The sequence below is a fragment of the Zingiber officinale genome, chromosome 2A, assembly GCF_018446385.1.
Source record: "Zingiber officinale cultivar Zhangliang chromosome 2A, Zo_v1.1, whole genome shotgun sequence".
NCBI classification, from domain to species: Eukaryota; Viridiplantae; Streptophyta; class Magnoliopsida; order Zingiberales; family Zingiberaceae; genus Zingiber; species Zingiber officinale.
Window position 1 is genome coordinate 114658803 of NC_055988.1, and position 20395 is coordinate 114679197.

Here is a 20395-nt window from a genome sequence, read left to right on the forward strand (position 1 = left end):
ACATTAGGTCCACCATGCTTATCCTACAGTAGGAAGTGCGCCATTTTGTGAGCTAAGTTTTTGATCAGGCTTTCTGCTGCTTCTAACTGTTCATCTATTTGTTTTCTTATAGGATACCAGTCTTGCCAATAGCTATCCTTTGTGCTCCTTTTTTTACATTCTTGTAATTTGCATGCATGAAGGCATCGGAGTTGTTGTACTACAAAAACGGCTTGCTTTGAGGCCTGCTTCTCGAGTTGCATAAGTTGTTCTTTGATGTCATCACATTCATCAAGGGGGATTCCTTGCCGCATTTGCTGGTGTAGGTAGAGTAGGAGGCTTTGGTACCTGTCATCGAGTCTATCCATGTCGAAAGTATATTGATTATCTGTTGTTAAGCTTCCTTGTTGGGCCTTTCCCTTACTTCTTGTATAGCCAAGGTTGCCAGGTCCAGTTTGACTAGCATCTCCGGCTCCGGCCATTCTGCAAAAATGAGGGAATTTATTAATCGTGAAAGGGTATCAACGAGTTGATTATCCTTTCCATCAATGTGCTCAAAGCCAACATGTATGCCCGTTCCTGTAATATAGTCTATGAATGCCAACCATCTAACCCTTGAAGGTTTATTTGTGGAGGTTTTTTTCAAAAAAAATTAATAATTGCTTGGCAGTCAGTCTGAATAATTATCTCTCTTTTGTCTAAGAAGCAAATTTTTAGGGCTTCTAGAGAGTTCATAACTGCGTGTAACTCTGCATCTGGATTTTGGTGGATTGTATTTGTCGCTAGCATATGCACATATTTTTTCAGTACTCCTAGGGTCATATTTTTGCGGCTTCCACTTACATATCCCTCCCCATCCGTCCATGCAACCATCTGCTTCAAGTATCATAAAATATTCTTCCGGTGGTACCACTAAATCTGGTAGATTGAGAACAATTTCCTTGATTTTTTTTTACTAAAGCCCAATCCTGTTTGTTCATGCGCTTGTCACCTGGTGGGCTTGTTTTAGCATATAGCGAGCTGAGCAGTCGCCCTAGGTCTGGGATATAATTTCTTGCATAGTTTAAAAGTCCCAACCAAGATCTCATTCCTTTTGTAGAGCATAATTCCTTTTCTTTGAAATCTGCAAGTTTTGAAATAATATGGGGATGAAGCTTGATTTTTCCTTCTCCTAGTATTGCCCCAAGGAATTCGATTTCTGAAACCGCTATTTTCATTTTAGTAGGACTCAGGATAAGCGCATTTTTCTGGCATATACCAAGCATTATTTTTATGTGCTTCGCGTGTTCTTGATAGTTTTGAGAGAAAACCAGGATGTCATCAATATATACTACGATAAAATTTTCCGTTCCTTGGAAACAAATATATGGGTATGATTGTCGGTGAGCGGCCCCTGGATAATTATTTAGTGCTCGGGGGTTCGAGATTCGGTGCTATCGGAGTCGCGACACTCCTCCGTAGGTAGATAGATGATCGCCATTATCTGGCGCCAGCCACTCAGAGCGAACGGGGCTGAAGTTGCTCTGCCAACCGACTGAGACATTGACACCGGTCGGATGCGAGACTTCTGAGCCTTTGGTAGAGGTGGAGGCGATATGAAAGCAACCAGTGGCGTGCAGATGGTTCCTTGTGGCAGCTCGAACAAAGAAGGTGTCCGATCAGACGACAGGGACATATGGGGAACGACCGTCGTTTGGGCAGGAGGCGTCGAGGTTTCATCCCACTCAGAAGGAAGGCGTGGGCTAGTTCTGGTTGGGGTCCGCATCACGGAGGAAGTGGATCAAGAGGCAGTCTCTGTGCGGCGCCTCTTTCAGCTTATCAGCGGCTCCCGGAAGATGCCGATTCCGAGGCCCTATCGACCGGAATCACCGAAAGTCGTTCTGGTAGAGGATTTGTTGCGCCAACCGCTTCATCGCTAGTCGTCCGACTGGCTACCCCTTCACTCCCTTGAGCTGGCACTCCCGTGCTCTCTCCAAGAGGAACTTCTTGCGAGCCGACCAGATGTAAGCCTTAGCTCTCCAGTTCAGCTACGGTCACGGTGTTGATGTCTGCGTCCGCAAGCTTACACTTTCTAGCCAAACGCGCTCGCAACATGATTCGAGCTGCAAAAGAAGGAGAGAAATCAGTTAAATTCAAAGGTTAGACTAAGAAAGAGTATACTTAGGTTGGACGGAAGTCTCATGCAGATTAGGCTCAAGCCAAACACGTAGAGAACGCCCTCCAACAGCAATTTGTGAATGTGATACTTCTATCCAGCCAAGTTTGAGGCTGCCTGGAGGTAGTCCGCTCGGCTTTTGTACTTACCAAGCGATGGCGGATTCGCAACCTCTAGATGCTAGCTGGTCGGGAAATCTGGCCGCTCGGGGAATCTAGCCACTCAGGGAATTTAACAAAAAAATAGTACTCCCTCCAATGTTTGTTGGAGGATGACATCTTATCAAAGAAAACCAAGCCCACTCAGGTTTGTAACAAAAAGGTCCCCGGCTCGGATAATAAAAATAGTGGAAATTTCGAGGGGTTAAAGGAAGGTCGTGCAGGCAAAATAGGACAATAGCCCCGCACAATAGTCTGAAGGAGTTGGGGACTAATTGGTGGGAGAGATACGAAAATATTTGCAAATGGCGGAGAAGAACAGATGGATAGGGAACCGCAGACCGATGGTAAATCAATTCCTAAAGAAACATACACAAATAGGTGACGAAGCATGCAACCGATCGAAAGCAGAAGGGAGAGTGATATGATAATCATGGAATTTCATAAGCAGCTCTCAAACTTTCAACATCGCCACCATCAAACTTGGACTCGGTAGAAGTGTACCAGGGTCCAACGACGGAGGCGGGGGGTTGTGAAGAGCTTGCCATCGAAAATAGCGAGATCGAAGAAGTACAACAAACAGATTCGATCAAAGGAAAGAAGCTTACAAGAAAGATCGTTGGAGAAGAGAGCAGAACGTCGCAATGGCAAAGTTCAGATATAAAGGCACAAAGTAGAAGATGGCAACACACGCGAGGCTTATAAACTTCGTGATCGATCGACCTCAGCCGTCCGATCTAGAATTATGAAAACCTAGAAGCAGATCCAACCGTTGAATTTGAAAAGGCACATGTCACGTCGTAATCAGATATCCGTCTGTCACATCAAGCGTGCAACGACAGTGTGGGACACGTGTCCTTCAATCAGCGGGCGACATTTAAGGCGCTTAATTAAAAGGAATGGCCGCGTGTTCGGCCGTAATCATCAGGGATTTACACGATCTTTAAGAAATTTGAATGACATCAGCCGAGACCGCAATCGCCCAAGGAAGTGCAAGGAAAGGACAAAAATTTACCAAGTGTTGATGCTCATCATTCCGATCAGCGCAAAGAACGGGTCACAGGGCTAAACCAGGCAATGGCAAAATGAAGCTAAGCGGCGTTGGCTTATGGGTCGATCAGCGATTAAGGACCGAGCATAGTCCAATCGGACGTGGAAATCACCTAAGGCACAACCTGTTCAATCAGTCGGACTTGAAGTCTCCTTTGACTAGACTTGAGGAGGAGGCTTGTGATGCGGCGATAAGGAGGAGCCTACTTGGCATGGACCAATTACCACGGTGTAGGTCAAAGTCAAGACGGTCAACACCATGGCTTAAGCAAGGCTCGTCCGCATTACCCGAACGGGAAGTGGCTACATCGACCTATTAGAGGAACCATTGTCCGGTCGGCCGTCTGGATGAACTAGTGTCTGGTCAACCCGGTCGGTAGGAGAGTGGGCCAAGCGGGCCACCTGTCCGGCTTGGGATATGGCATTGCACATATTAATAACGAACCGATAAAATAATAAAAGAGGAAAATGCTGAGATACTTAATAAGAAGAAGAGAAAATAAAAGAGAACATTCCATCTATCATTGAATACAATGAAGCCAAGACAAAATAGTTTTCTGCCAATGATTAATACTAGTTCCATGAATGTAAGAAGTCAAGACAAAGATGTCTTCTATCAGTAATTAATATGTAAGATGGATGGTCACTAAGAAAAATATAAAAGAGTATGTTATCTATGAAGAAAGTAAAATTGATCTCAGTCCCCATTATTTTCAATTTCTCTTCTATTTCTAACGTCGGAGGACTAACGCCAAGGATTCCTTCCCTGGTTTGGTTTATTTTGCAGAGAGGAGCGAGGTCTTCACCCAGTCAGCAGAGCCGCCACCTCCCCGGCTTTCCAACTTCACGCCTTCGAACAGAATCAACAGAGATTGTAAACCGAGTACTAGTCAGAATCACGAAGCAAGTTGTCTAGAACAATCAAAATCATGAGAATCAGGAAGGAAAGAAAATGTAGTGAGAAAAGCAAGAGGAGTCCTAGGAGAAAATCAATTTTGGAGAACAATTCTAGGATCCGCCACGATGATTGTTAACACCCTAAATACTACTCACTTTCTTATCTCAATGTTGACACGCATGAAAGTGATTTATCCCGAGGTAATCAGTACAAACTTTTGGAATTATACATGTATATCTATCCAAATGCAATGCCTACTTTCGAGGTAGCCTTACTAAAGTGATCGTTTTCTGATAGAGGCTCTTGCAACTATTTTCCATGATCCTCTAGGTACTATCCCCTACTTCATAATGACAAATCGAAGCAAACTTATTAAGCTCTATGATAGTCAATGGTGCTCTCGTAAGATTTTGAATTATTTTCGTAAACAATCCCTCAAGTCTCGGTCCTTTTGGACAAAGAATTAGATTTACCTTTCGGTGCTTCCCTATGTCTTGTTGAATATGAAGATACACAGTTAGTATCATAATCATATATGCATAATAAGATCAAATCATGAATCAACATATAATGCGATAAAGAAAAAAAAATAAATATATAAAAATAATGCCAACAATATGTGGGCTCGCTCACAAATCAATTCAAAATGAACTAGCGACACATGTGATTTTCTCTATTACTTGAATAATTTATTTCTTAATATTAATTTATCATTGACTTAAAGAGTAATTTATATCTACCAACAAAATTGGTCATCTGTGGATAATGTCTTTTTCATTACCAAATAATAGATCCTAACCAATTTATTGTTATAAAATATCAATTCCCAACATCCCCTCTTGATCTCTTTCTTCAATAAATCTTTGTCACCTTTACCATTATTCTCATCGGGTGACATTTCACGACATGTGCAATTGTAGTCTTGTAGACAAGTAACTTAATTCTTCCAAGATTGACCATTTGAGGGTCTCTTCATAGCCTGTTCATTTGTTCCACAACAAATGTGAGAAGATCTTCATCAATAATTTTGTTAGTTTGATTTACTTTGGTGTCGCTAATAGTGATTCTCATTTTATCCCTAAGAAACTTATCATCACTTCAACTACCTAATGAATAATGTGGATTCCATAGGTTGATCATTGTTCCGGCTTGACCATTGTAAGCATCATCATCCTCTATGGCTCTTTTTGTCTCGTTTGCTATATCTTCAATGTATCCTATAGTTCTTTGAAAATGCATGATTGTTCATAAAAACCCATTCATTAGTGGAGTACAAACATTTAGAGTAGTAAATGAACCAAATTAAACATTAATGTGTTATGTTAACAAAGCTTGTCAATATTAGTAAAAGGACATAAAAATAAGTAAGATTGTACACTAGTAAGCTTAGTTCGTTAAGCTTCATGAATAGATTTCAAAAATAATTTATAAATAACTTATTTATTAACTTCTATAAAATTTAATTATAAATTTATTTTTAAAATTTTTATTTAAATATATATTTAATTTGTAAATTTAAATATATTTAAAAATAATATAAATTTCATGTATTAGATAGATATTTAATTTAATTTATATGGACAACAACACAATTACTATTAGTTGAGCTGAATAAGATTTTTAATAAATAAGCTTAAAATACATAAATAAATAAATAAGATTGAAGACATCTAAATTTCAGTTGGACCATATACACCATGCAAGTATCCAATTATCTCAAAAATTACATGATGCATCCTCTAGTATCAAACGATCAGTATGTCACTATTTAACTTTTGATGACAGACTTTTAAAGAAAATAGCATCTCCATGACAGAGCAAAAAATTTGACCCTACTATCTATGCGTAGGAATCTATCAATAAAATCATAGTTGTTATTTATCTCCGTCGTATTGGTCCTGGGACGAATTGATGGGGACGTTGGGGGCGAGCGTATTCATCTTTTGTCACCATAGTTGTTCTTCACCTGAACAGGGTCGGATAGGTTGATTGATCCAAAAATAAATCTTAGCAAATTAGACCAAGTAAACTAGCTTGGTTGATTTGAACAAGCTAGATGATAAAAGAAATCCTAGCACATTAGACCAAGTAAATTAGCTGGGTTGATTCGAATAAGCTAGACAACCTCAGGGCCGGATTCACTTGGGGGGGCCCTACCGTCGGTGGAACCCCTAGGATTATGGGGTTCCACCGGTAGCGATAGAGGATACTCTCTCTTATTCCGTGTAAAAATCGTCCGATCCACCATTGAATGACCTCCCCCTCTACCTGCGATGAAACCCCTAGTATTATGGAGTTCCACCGGTCGAGATAGAGGATACTATCTCTTGTTCCGTGTAAAAATCGTTCCTCCATACTTGAATTCCTAAATCCGCCACTGGATGACCTATTGCATGAGTCAATTCAGACCAATTAAAGTGGCAATCCAAGTGAATCGAGCAAGTTGATCAAGACAAGTAGGCCAGCCAGTTAGGATAGAATTCAAGATTAGCCTGGACAAACTGGTTGGCCTAAGCTAGACTATAATTGATGTATCCAATTGGTTCGATTTAATTAAATAGGTATTGCAAATATATCTTTAGACAAAGTTGACAATATTAAAAATTTGTTTGTATTGAGCTTCCATAGCATCAAATGTATTTGGATTATGTCTATGACATCCTTCCTCTAGATACACATCTAGTTCGGATTTTTCAAATGGTACCATTTCAAATTTTTTAAAAAAATAAGGAGAGAATTCAGACTATCCACAAGAAAAGGTAGTATATTCTCTACTACTTTGAGTTTAGTTGTTGCTATCTAGAGATTAAAGTTAGTTTTTTATCCTTGAAATTTTTCAGCTGTGAATATTATTTATAAATTTCATGCAAAAGCTTTTGGACCTCTTTAATATTAGTCTCGGATTCAAATTAGTTATAAAATTTAGGAAAAATGAATTCAAATACTTGCATTTTGCATCGAGGATTCAATACTGAACTAATAATCATTAATAAATTACATTCACCTCAATATTTATCAAATTTCCCCTTCATTTTTTATACCATTTGTTTAATAAACTCTTCTTCATCACAAGCTTTCTCATCCAAGATAACTTTTACTCAATAAACTTCATTTAGAAAAAAAAAATAATAGTAAGATACTTTCAGAAATAATTTATGGTTGTTTCATAAAATACTTTCAAGACTTAAAATACTTTATGTAATTTATTCTAATCATCTTCTATTGGACAATGAATGAAGTGAGAATGTCTTTAAATCTTAGAAAAACTTTTTGAAAGCAATTGTTGTCCTTAACTTTTCAAAAGTTGAATTCCATCTTATTTTATAATCATCAACCAATCTTCTTTCATGTAAATTCAATTGCTTCACAATTTCAACTAATTGAGGAGGGGTCCGCCTCCTCCCCCTCTACCTGCGATGAAACCCTTAGTATTATGGAGTTCCACCGGTCGAGATAGAGGATACTATCTCTTGTTCCGTGTAAAAATCGTTCCTCCATACTTGAATTCCTAAATCCGCCACTGGATGACCTATTGCATGAGTCAATTCAGACCAATTAAAGTGGCAATCCAAGTGAATCGAGCAAGTTGATCAAGACAAGTAGGCCAGCCAGTTAGGATAGAATTCAAGATTAGCCTGGACAAACTGGTTGGCCTAAGCTAGACTATAATTAATGTATCCAATTGGTTCGATTTAATTAAATAAGTATTGCAAATATATCTTTAGACAAAGTTGACAATATTAAAAATTTGTTTGTATTGAGCTTCCATAGCATCAAATGTATTTGGATTATGTCTATGACATCCTTCCTCTAGATACACATCTAGCTCGTATTTTTCAAATGGTACCATTTCAAATTTTTTTAAAAAATAAGGAGAGAATTCAGACTATCCACAAGAAAATGTAGTATATTCTCTACTACTTTGAGTTGAGTTGTTGCTATCTAGAGATTAAAGTTAGTTTTTGATCCTTGAAATTTTTCAGCTGTGAATATTATTTATAAATTTCATGCAAAAGCTTTTGGACCTCTTTAATATTAGTCTCGGATTCAAATTAGTTATAAAGTTTAGGAAAAATGAATTTAAATACTTGCATTTTGCATCGAGGATTCAATACTGAACTAATAATCATTAATAAATTACATTCACCTCAATATTTATCAAATTTCCCCTTCATTTTTTATACCATTTGTTTAATAAACTCTTCTTCATCACAAGCTTTCTCATCCAAGATAACTTTTACTCAATAAACTTCATTTAGAAAAAAAAAATAACAGTAAGATACTTTCAGAAATAATTTATGGTTGTTTCATAAAATACTTTCAAGACTAAAAATACTTTATGTAATTTATTCTAATCATCTTCTATTGGACAATGAATGAAGTGAGAATGTCTTTAAATCTTAGAAAAACTTTTTGAAAGCAATTGTTGTCCTTAACTTTTCAAAAGTTGAATTCCATCTTATCTTATAATCATCAATCAATTTTCTTTCATGTAAATTCAATTGCTTCACAATTTCAACTAATTGAATGAGTATAGCATCCGTTCTTCTAAAGAAATCCACGCTCTAATGAATTACATGAATAATATCCTTAATTTCATTGAAATCATCCTGAGATATAAGATTTAAAATATGTGCATAATACTGAACATGGAATAATTTTCCCCCACAAATCATATTTGTATTTATTTTCAAGAAATCTTCCTTCATATATTTAATTGCAATATCATTATCTACATAAATAGAATATATCTTATTTTCAATTTTACATACCCTTACACACTATAGAAGGGTATCAATTTGAGGACCACCATGAGGAGAAATATGAAAAAAAATTTATTCAATTTCTAAGCGTCAATCTAATGACTAGTGATACCAAATGCTCTATTTTTTTTTTATTTTTGACCTCTATAAATCTATCGTGAGATTAATCTTTGATACATTTTTATGTAAACCATGTAATTTTTTCTTCTCAGCCTCATATATTGCAAAACAATTCTTTTTTACTATTGTTCTTGATATACAAGTCCACTCAGACATTCCACGTCTACAAAACATATTAAAATCTTCTTCTAATAATGTAAATGGATATTCGTACATTAGGATATGAGGCAACTATTTCTTTTATAAGCTCCATATATAATTTTTCATCAAGTAATAAAGGTAAAAAATAAATTCTCAATCATTTTTTACCATAATTAAAATCTCTTTTTTTTTTTACTTGTGAAATAAATTCTCATCTTCAATCAAATTGTTTTACATAATATCCCCTTTATTTATTATTTGTTTGGGATTTAATTTGAATTTAATGAATTTGTTTTCGGATTTAATTTGAATTTAATGAAGCTTGAACAACCAAATTTGTTGTTGGAGCTGAATGAATCATATTCTTTGAAAATCGAATGAGAAATTATAGCTAAAAAATATTAGTAAAGAAATTAATTATTCAAATATATTTAATGGTATCCTTCATAATCAACATACCTCCAAGAACAAATAATAAATTACTCAAATAAGTTTCGTGAAGATATTATAGTACTTAAATATGCAAAATTATAAACTCGGAAAGTTAATCAAATTCAATAACTATTCCACTAAAAATCAATATTTAACCGCTTCTATTTCTTCCTGAAATAAAATGACTAAAACAATTAAAGCAAAAAATGAAAATAATTTTTTCAAAAAAAAAATTAAGAAGGGTATTGAATCAATTCTATAATTCAAAGAAAAAAATTAAAGATTGAGGAGCGAATGGAGAGACTGTGTCTTAGAATTCCCCTTTGATAATCAATGATTCAACAAGAAGGAAGTAGAGGCGAAGAGAAGCTTCCGTGTGGTCTCCACTCTACTCTCAAGATCCCAACCATCAAAAGCACAATCACACGACCTCAAGGCAAAGTCTACGCTCAGCTTTCTATCGTCATCTTAAACCTTCCTTCCGCTAGGTTTTCAGTTGTCAACGAAGCATTCAGTAAGATTTGTGGAAAAAAAAAGATTAGGGTTAGTGAAAGGATTTATGCACCCCTAGCCCTACTCATGCTGCGTGCCATGTCTCAATTAGTGCTAATTCACAGCGAGTAGTACAACTCATGATTAGTGCTGAATGCATTGACATAAATAGGTACTACCTATTTTATTGCTGATCGATAACGTCCCCTTCTCACATGTATAAAAAAGGAGGCATGGATTTTAACATTTAGGCATCTTTTTCCTTTCCCCCTAGCTCTATCTTCCGTCTTCCATCCTCATCGAACAGACTTCCACTATCTCCTTTGGCCATCAATTCATTTTGTTGAATTGGTTGCACGTTCGCCAAAGTTTGCAATGCATATTCAATCCCTTCAAATTTGAACATAGTGTCGATAAGGGAGGCAACATATGCATTTTGCATCACATTCAAATGCAAGTAAAATGCACACATGTTACAGGCGACTGATAGGCAGCAAAGAGAAGGCAAACATCATTTGCAGCTGTCTGTATGCTGAGCAAGAGACCATCTTAACTGCAAGGGCTCGCTACTTGCAGTGGCAATGCATGAGAACTAGGAAGCGAAGACGGTTTTCAGATTACAAGTGACTAGGGCTCCTCTGAGGATTTAACAAGGATGAGAATATCTAGTTATCAAAGCTAAACTCCGTAGCCCTCTCACATAGTGATGTTTCACAATAAGGAAATGAAGGAGCAGCGACTGTTTTGCTACTAATTAAGGTGACAAAAGGGGATTTGCTCGTCCCAACACCTCCGCCAATCCGTCCCCAGTGTTTTGCTATGCTACTGATCAAGTCTTGTGGAGAAGAGGTCATTCCCCAAATCTCGCAAACAAGAGAAAGAATCATAGAGAACAAATCACGTGGGTGGTGCAGAGAAAGAGCATTAAGGGAGGCTAGACCTGTGAGGTGAAGGGGGAGAGGAGCAAAGAAAGAGAAGGGGTAAGCGCATAGGTTGGGTGGTAGAGGGGAAGGAGAAACGATTAAGGGTTAAGGGTTTGGCAATAACAGGACAAGTTCAGTCTTTAATGGGAATAACAGTCCTCCATGTTCATCCTCATCAGCCTCCACTAATTACAGTAAATGAAGTTTTCATTCTGTATGCCTATGCACCATACTGAAAAGATGACCATGAATATTGCATACTCATTGTTGCTATATCAGAACCTTCTGAATTTTCAAGTTAAAACATGAAGAATTGGATAAAAAAAATTGATAGTAACGATTCAAAAGTGTGCTCCAAAAGACATGGTTCACAAACGATAGATCCACTTAAATCTGTAGAAGTTTGACAGAGAATCTGTTAAAACAATTTTGCCCACGTTTAGGAAAAGTATCGTGCATAGGATAGATAATTTTTTACAAGAGAATACAATTGGCCTCAAAAATGATGATAATGTATTTAAGTAAATTTAGCAAAGAAAAGGGGAAAGGGCATGGGAAAGAATGAATTTCAAATTGGAACTTATCCATACAAGCAAGTGATATAACTAGAAATATATATCTAATAATTGTACCGAAAACTCCAGCAAAAGATGAATTAGAGCTCCATAAATTTTCACCAGAGACGCCTCTACTAAAAGAAAAACCATCTTCTTGCAGTCTTCCTCTGAATTGAGAGATGCGCAACTTTAGATCATAATAATAATAATAATTTTAAAAAAACCAAAAATTGCTAGCTTACAACAAACAGTTAGACAATAAACTAGTTCGAGAAAGAAGGTGGAGTGTGGGGAACTCATTGTGATGCTAAATCTTGCACTCAATTCATTGGCTTGGCTATATTGTGGTTGTCTAAAACCACAATATATATCCACAAGAAATGTATGAACAAGAAAGCTTTAAACCATTAAAACAAACTTCACATTTCCTTTTAGCAAAAGAGTCTTCACATCTTATAATCTACTTCTCATAACTATGTAGTGTTGGCAAGTCCAGAAACAGTGTTTTCTCGATGCACTGGTTCCTATGTGTACGAGTAAATCAGTTGCATGGAGTTGAATAAAATAGGAAAACCAAGGGCATAGTCAACAATTGCAGCCTTTAAAGATTTATTTGTTCAGACTAAGCAGACCATCACAAAATAACATTTATAAGCCTCTGACTTCATTTCCTAACCTTTGACAATGTCGCTATAGCACTATACTTTATGCAATCAAAAAAGTTTCTAACAGAAAAAACAAACCCATATCTTGAATTGTGGAGTAATTTTTGCCCAACTGAAAAAAGAAACAAAAACACAAAACAAGACGGGGACCATACACCACAAACAAGAGGTTAAGATGATGATTGATTTGCTTGATCAATCATCAAGAAGGCAAAAGAATAAGGCAGGAGGCTCGGATGATGCATCACAAAGAGTCTCAGAGAAAGACAGGAGTCTGTTCCACACAAAGGAAAGTCATTTGTGGAGGCAACTATAGGAGCAAGTTAGAGAGCCAACCATTTCTTGTCACTTTCGTGCTTCTTTTACATTATCAAGAGAGAGATAGGACTTTAGTATATTCCTTTCTCTTTCACGTTTTAAATCATATCGGTCTATAAGAAAAATTGTAATTCTTCAAACTTGATCTAAAGATTATAATACTCTAAAGCATGGTTTAAAATTTCGAACAGTATCAGAATTTCGGTCTACGACCGAAACGATACAATTTCGGTACCATATCATACCATACCGATATGGTTTAGATATTTTTTTAAATATAAAATATATTAACTAAAAATAAAATATTTAACATAAATATTTTTAAAATAATATATATATATATATATATATATATATATATATATAGAGAGAGAGAGAGAGAGAGAGAGAGAGATAAATAAATAAATAATTTATTATATATTTTAGAATTAAAATATATAATTAATTAGATAATTTTATTAAGATTTAATTAAGCCTCTTTAGACTATCCCTATCATAGTTAGGAGTTGATTAAGAAAATCAACCTAAGTTTGCCCTTAATTAAAAAAAAAAAACCACTGCTCCGCTCGCTCGCGTGCCCAACGCGGCCCTCTGGCTTGACCGCAGGGTCGTGTGACCCCTCCAACACAGCCGCAGGGATCGCATGACCCTCCTGCGCGGTCGTTGATGTAGCACGACCCCTTCGGCCTAGCAACGAGGGTCGCGCAACCCCTCCGATGCTATTGCAGGGGTCGCACAACCCCATTAGCGTGACCCCTCTGGCACGACCACAAGGGTCACACGATGCCTTCGGGGTTGTCGTTGGGCCTGGTGCTGAGTCATGCCAGTGTCGGTCGCCGTACGGAACGAAATGTTTCGACTAACTTGGCACGTGATTTTAATCAATGCTCTAATGTTAATTTAGAGATTATCTTATATGATGTTCAGGTAGATTGATCTAGAGTTAGTAATCCTCTAAAGTTACATTGAAAGGATTGATCTATAATTTATAGTCCTCTAAGGCTACTTGAAGGGAATCTTGTAAACAAATAATATAGAACTCTAACTAACATTGCAAGAGAATTATTGGTCGACTAATCTATACTGAATTTTTTACTTCGGGAAAAACGTTGCACCATATGCAAAAAGAATCGAGTAGAGATCTCCAAAGCACATAAAATTTGTTGTTAGCAATTAGCATTATTCTTGTTGCTTAGTTTTATTTTCAGCTGCATATTTCACACATCAACTTTACATCACACCCACACTTAGATCTAACTTTTAATTTTAATTTATGACTGAGAGAATTTTATAGCCCAGGTTTGATTCCCTGCTGAGGCATTTGTCTTTTTGTCTTCAAGAGATGATGGCCTGGGTATAGCTCAAAGCTCGTGCTTTCGGATTTACCCGGTGGGTGAACCAAGGGGAGGGCCGCCCACCTCCACAATTAGTTGAGCGCAAACTTTGGACTCCGGGATTAGTTGAGCGCAAGCTTTGGCAGATGGAAGGGAATAACCAAGAGGAGAGAGTCATTTTTTCAAAGTGAGTGGATAAAATATGGTCCAGATGATCGTGCAGAAACAAAAAGGAAACCAAAAATCTTGAAGAAGAATAAAAGAACTTGGTATTTCACATAAATGAAGAATTGACAGAGATCAACTAGCACGAGATTTGCATCACTAGTTGATTATGAAGACGACAGTACTAAAAGAAACTTCAATGAGTATCCCTCTCTGTCCTAGGCCAATAATAGGGGAGCAAAGGATGCAAGTTATCCTATCAAGTAGGAATGTGGGAAGAGATAAGAAGAACAAGCAGTAGGCAACCAAGACAATAGATGAAAGAAACTCCATTCAATATGGACTGCATTGGCAGACTAAAGATGGTTTACACTCAAGGATATTAGGGATGCCAGCGAAAGAAACCTTAACCAAGGAGATTGGCCCACTCATTTTTCATATGGGCCTCAACAGAAAACCTATCAACTTAAGTAGTTCCAGACATCGGACTTGCAACATACAAGACTTGCAATATGCAGATCACATCCAGTAGAAAAATCAAAAGTTAGCAAAACAAGCAGAACATTTACCACAGCTAATGGAATGGATAGAGGTGATCCCGATACTATTTGCGACCTAAAGGTCACGGATTAGAATCCTGTAAATAGTCTCTTACAAAAAGCAAAGTAAGGTTGTATACAATGGATCCTTGGACCCCACATGGCGGGAGCTTCGTACACTGGACTGTCCTTTTTTTTAAAGTGGAACATGTTAATATGCAAGAAGACATTCCTGGTGGCGGACCATCTTCTCAACTATACCAAGAGTAATAATTAGAAACTTGAGCTATGATGGTGGAACGTGTGAAATTTTTCATTATGCTTGGCAACAGGCATGCGAAAAGCTACAAAATCCTCGATACAGCAAGTGAAACATGATATCAGCCTTCACAACTTTGTTGTGAGATGCTTCTTTGTCAACGTCTTCCGCAAGAAGCTATGACTTCTCTAAATAGTTCTTCACATTAAACTCCAAATTGAGCATTGAGCTCCTAAATGAGAGCTCATATGAAAACCTTTAAGTCGCTCCTTCATCGCATCAAGAGAAGCCCCATGCTGGCTCCTCCACACTAGAAGTCGCAATGCAAGAAGCTTCACATAGGCTCCTTTACATTGAAATCTCCCCCACACCTAAAATCTAGCTTCGTCCTCCAGAGTTGACTTGCATGTTACAACTCATGTTCCTCCAACACAAGAAGTTCAAACATGCAATCTGGCATTCGAGAATGAAGAATCTCAGTTCAAACATACAAGCATTTAGAGAAGTTATCCAGGAGCTTATATAGGTTGATAATGATCAGGAACATAAGATGCATATCATCAATTGGAACAAGATCACAAGGCCAAAGATGAAGGGAACTTGGGTTTCAAAAAACTGGAGCAGCAGAATTCGGCACTTAAGGAAAACTGATTTAACATGTTACCCAAGTCAAATGATCTGTGGACACAAGTGATGGCAGACAAGTATGCAAGATCTAGAGCCACATGGAAAACAATGTGCAGGGCATGAAGGGAGCTCAAAAGCAGTGAGAGGTGGAGCGTAGGAGGAAGGATAATCGTTAGGTTCTGGTTAGACAACTAGCTTCTCCAAGATACACCCTTGACTGCTACAACAGTTTAGGTCATTCAGGTGGCGGAAGTCAACAGTGGGGTAGCAGATCTGCTAGGTGAGAAGGGGTTTTGCAATTGGAGTAACAGGAAGTTCCCAGCCAACATTTTGCTGAAACTAGTGGAGCCCAGTACAGGAGTGCAAAATGAAGAACCTGATATGCGGTGGTCACTACTCAGTGAAGACAGCCTACACAATGTTAATCAAGAAAATGAGAAAATGGCACAAGTGCTGGAAGCATACATACAAAGTGTTAAATACAGCAATTAAATAATAATTACATAAGAAGTATTAATTAAGAAATTATCTTGCAAAATTTTCTGGGAATTTTTTAGAAAATTTTTAGGATTTAAACTAAATTCGTATGACATGTTTAAGGGGATAAATCTATTAGGCTTGGAAGAAGCCTGTTTGGAATATCACTTAAATAGGCGTTGATTGATTTAATTAACATAAGATTATAATTGATTAACCTAAGATATAAATATAAAACCTAGGCTTCCTTTTCTTTTCTTAATCTCCCTTGCCCTACCTCCTGATCCAGCTGCAACTGCAGCTGCAGCCGCAACCGCCGCCCCTTTTTCCTCTCTCAATCCTTCTTTCTCCCCGACCCATGACTCTTGAGCCCCTCTCCCATCTCCCAAGTGTCGGCCACCTTCCTTCGCGTGAGGTTAGATCGGCGATGTCATAGTTGTTGCCCTTGCTAGAGGCGACGCCGCCAACCATTGCGAGAGCCGCCATTTCCCTGTGCGCCACGACCCCTTCTTCCTCCCATCGCGACCTCCGTTGCGAGTAACAGTCATTGTCATTTCCCCATTTCCTTGTGCATTGTCGCCCCCTGAGTTGGTGTCAAGCCCAACCAGTTATCGCCGCCTTTCCTTTGCTCTGACCGCCACAACCACTACAGCCATACACGGGTGGCTATCCACGGCCACCACAGCTAGTTCATGGTCACTGTCCCAGTCGTTTCTGCCAGCAGCCAGCTCACCGTCCCCGCAGCCAACCTCTGATGTCGCCCCTCTTCGTTTCATCAGTTGTCATGCTGCAATTGCTCTGCCAGTCGCCGTGAGTCGCTGCTAGAGCAGTGAACAGCCGCTAGAGAAGAAGAGAAGCGGTAACGAAGTTAATGAATTCGTTAATTTAGTTTGGTTTAATAGATGTGGTTTGGTTGGGTTAAGTAGTTGAATTAATTCATGGATTAAACAATTAGTTAATTATTGATTTGCAATTAATTAAGTAAATTGTGGTGTACAAGTAACGTGGGGTTGGATCATTAGGTTGGATTAATCAGTGTTCTTAATCAGTTTAGGAGTAGGATTCGCTACTCGATTTACGGTAGAACTTGCCTATAATTTGTGTTCTACATTGCAGGAATTCTAATTTAAAGCAGACTCTTAGAGGTGAAAACATTCAGCACGATCTACACATCAAGCGGGTATTTCCTTCCTTGACTTCTTTAGTATATTGACCTTATTGCATGAGTATGGTTTGATTGGTAGTTTATTACCTTGACTATATTCTTATTTAGCGTGAACTTGATACTTATGCGCTTGACCTTAGAGATAATCTACTTGATGTCTATACAGTTTCTTTTGCTATTCATGTTGTTTAGTAGACATATGTTAGTTTCTTTTATACATACAGAGTTTATACTTCTGCATATACTTGTGATATTGTTGCATAATGATGACTATATTTGTGATTATAAGTATTTATATCTTGTTCATCATTGCATTGTATGCATGTTGTCAACCATGTCTCCATTGTGCTTGAGAGAGTCGTCAGTCGTAGTATTTGCCCACTTAGCCACTCGGGGTAGTGGTAGCTAAAGTTGAGTGTAGTTTGTCATGTCGTGTCCACTCGGCCACTTGGGATAGTGGTAGCTGAAATTGCGTGTAGTTTGTCATGTCGTGTCCACTCGGTCACTGGGGTAGTGGTAGCTGAATTTGCATGCAGGCAGTGACCCCTCTTCTTATGTAGATAGATAGTTATTTTGCATACTGTCCACTCGACCACTCGAGAGTCGTGATAGCAGGAATGGTGTAGGAGTAACTACGCATATGCATAATGTGTGCTGCATATGCATGTGATATGTGTTGCATTTGCTGTTATATATATTACATATGCCTGTGATATGTTTCATATGTTGGTGCAGGGTGCTCCAGAATCAAATCTGAGTTTTGATGTTATCAAAAGTTCAAGTTAAGTCATATTGTGATATGATGATTTGACTAAGTGTGCAGGCTGCTTACTCAACCAGGAAAGCCCTAGTCACGGCTAGGTAGGAAAATCTTAGCAGATCGTGGAAGTCAGGAAGGAAAGTCTATGTGAGTCGAGGACCTAACACCTGGCAGTTGGACTCGATAGGTTTGGAGGACCTGATAACGAGAGGAAGCCCTAGTAAGTTGATCTGATGCTAAGCCGAAGTCCAAACAGGTCTGAAGGACCCGATGTTTGGCAGGTAGGTTAAGGTAAGCAATTGGAGTGGAGCGATCAGGAGGTCGTCTTTCGGGAAGGGATAAACCCTAGGTCGCTGATCCAATTGAGGAAATCGAGAGGCTTTCAAGTTGAGATCAAGACAGGTCTTACTGTTTTCTTATATTATTTCATACTGTGCTAACTCTGTTTGCATATTATTATTATATTGAACTAACTTTGTTTTGCAAAAACTGAAGATCGGTTGATCGAATAGCAGGATCGGTCAACCGAACCTAGCTGATGTAGTCAAGTTCAAATTGTACAGCAACTTGGTAGTCAGGAGGATCGGTCGACCGAACCCACAGATCGATTGATCGATCGATCAAACCTATTTTGGTATATGAAGTGGCAAATTCAGATCGCAACGAAGAAGGAAGTTTCAAGGATCAGTCAATCGAACCAGGTCGACCGAACAATTAATGCACTTAATGACACGAAGATCGGATCTCAGCGAAGATGGAAATTGAGTTGATCGATCGACTGATCAGATTGATCAGTCGACTGAACAATAAATGCTATTAATGAGGCACCGATCGAACCTCGACAAGGATGGAAATTTGTGTGATAAGTTGATCGATAGAGTGATCGGTCGACCTAACTGATCAGTCGAATCAGTCGACTGAACGTCTTTTCGGTCGACCGAATGCAACTTATAAAAAGACCTCGAGGTCCGAGCCAATGGTACAACTCAACAAAACTTTTGATCTTCTTCCTCTCTGTTCGTGTTGCTACTGATCTACATTTATGTACGCAAGCTACGACAACAAACAAGCTCCGACGATCTTTATATCAAATATTATTTATCAATAAATTTAAGTTTAGCTTGCATAATTGCTTGTAAAACTCTAGTACGAATTACCTTTTCCGAAGGTTTCAGAAAGGAGATTTTTAATGGATTATCTAACGGTGCGATCAAGGATCGCGGGGTCATGGAGTAGGAGTCGACATAGGCTCCGAACTAAGTAACCAATCAAATCACTTGTATTGCTTTTACTATTCTATTCCGCTGTTTACTTTAATAAAAGGAAATAATTTTTAACGTGCGATATTCAACCCCCCTCCCTTCTACACATTTTCGATCCTTCAACATATTCTTGAGAAACGGATTGTTGCATGTGCTTGATATTGGCAAACATGTTATTAGTATGTATATGCTATACATGTTGCTCATGTGGTTATAAGCAGTACTTTCACAGATTCTTATTTATTTCTCTCTATTACTCTATACTTGGTGGATTAGATTGGGGTATGTGCATTTATTATATTCTTACTGTTATTTATGTTGATATTACCTTTGAGACTGTATACCTTTGAATCTCTTTACACTTAGATCATACACTATCTTTTATTACCTGTCGAGTCATTTGGACTCATGACCTCATTTATGTTCTTTCAGGTAGCAGATAAAGGATATATGGAGTTGCTTGGAGGTCTTGTCCGCCGATCTCGTGTCACATCAAGAGTTTTCTCATTTTTCTTCGTATTCCATTTGCTTGCACTTTGGTTTTCCGAACTCATTTCATATAATAATTGACTTGTGTGTAGATTTTGTCTTGTTGGATATTCTATTTTGGTTATGGTATTTGTTATGTATAAGTTGTGCCGACACAGTCTATTCAGTTTTATGTTTTGAGTGGATTTCGTATATCTTTACATTTGATAGTTGGTTATTATTATCTTGTGTGGTGGTGCTTGTATCAGCTATGTGGTCATGTATCATGTTGTATTTCTACCATTGTCAGGGTACCATCCGTTTCGTAGGACAAGTATGCCTCCAGGGAGTGACACAAAATGTGGAGGTACCTGGCCCTCAGCAACTATGTGCATTCTTATTGAAGACACTCCACGATCGGCTCCCATTGAATACAGACCAGTGCAAAAGGTATATCTCTAATGAAAGCTCGTGTCTGGAATGTCTGAAGAAGGATGAAACTACCATGCACATGTTCAATGATGGTCCATTTGCATGAAGGACTTAACAGGGGGTTTTAAGAAACAAGAGAATAGATTTTTCAGCGAGATGGATCTGAGAGGCAGGATCAAGCGCAACATAAGAAAGGACAGCGCTGGTCACTGACATTCGTGACAATCTACTAGTCTCTTTGGAGATGGAGAAACTA

General features: G+C 38.1%; 1 protein-coding gene across 1 annotated transcript in view; it reads right to left on the minus strand.

Moving 5' to 3' along the window:
• Positions 1-11475: 11475 nt before the first annotated feature.
• LOC122041976 overlaps positions 11476-20395 on the minus strand; it is a 76333-nt gene continuing 67413 nt past the window's right edge. The window contains exon 12 of the mRNA XM_042601877.1: positions 11476-11835. Coding sequence (XP_042457811.1) covers positions 11803-11835 — 33 coding nt within the window. The 3' untranslated portion in view covers positions 11476-11802. The remainder of the gene's footprint in view (positions 11836-20395) is intronic.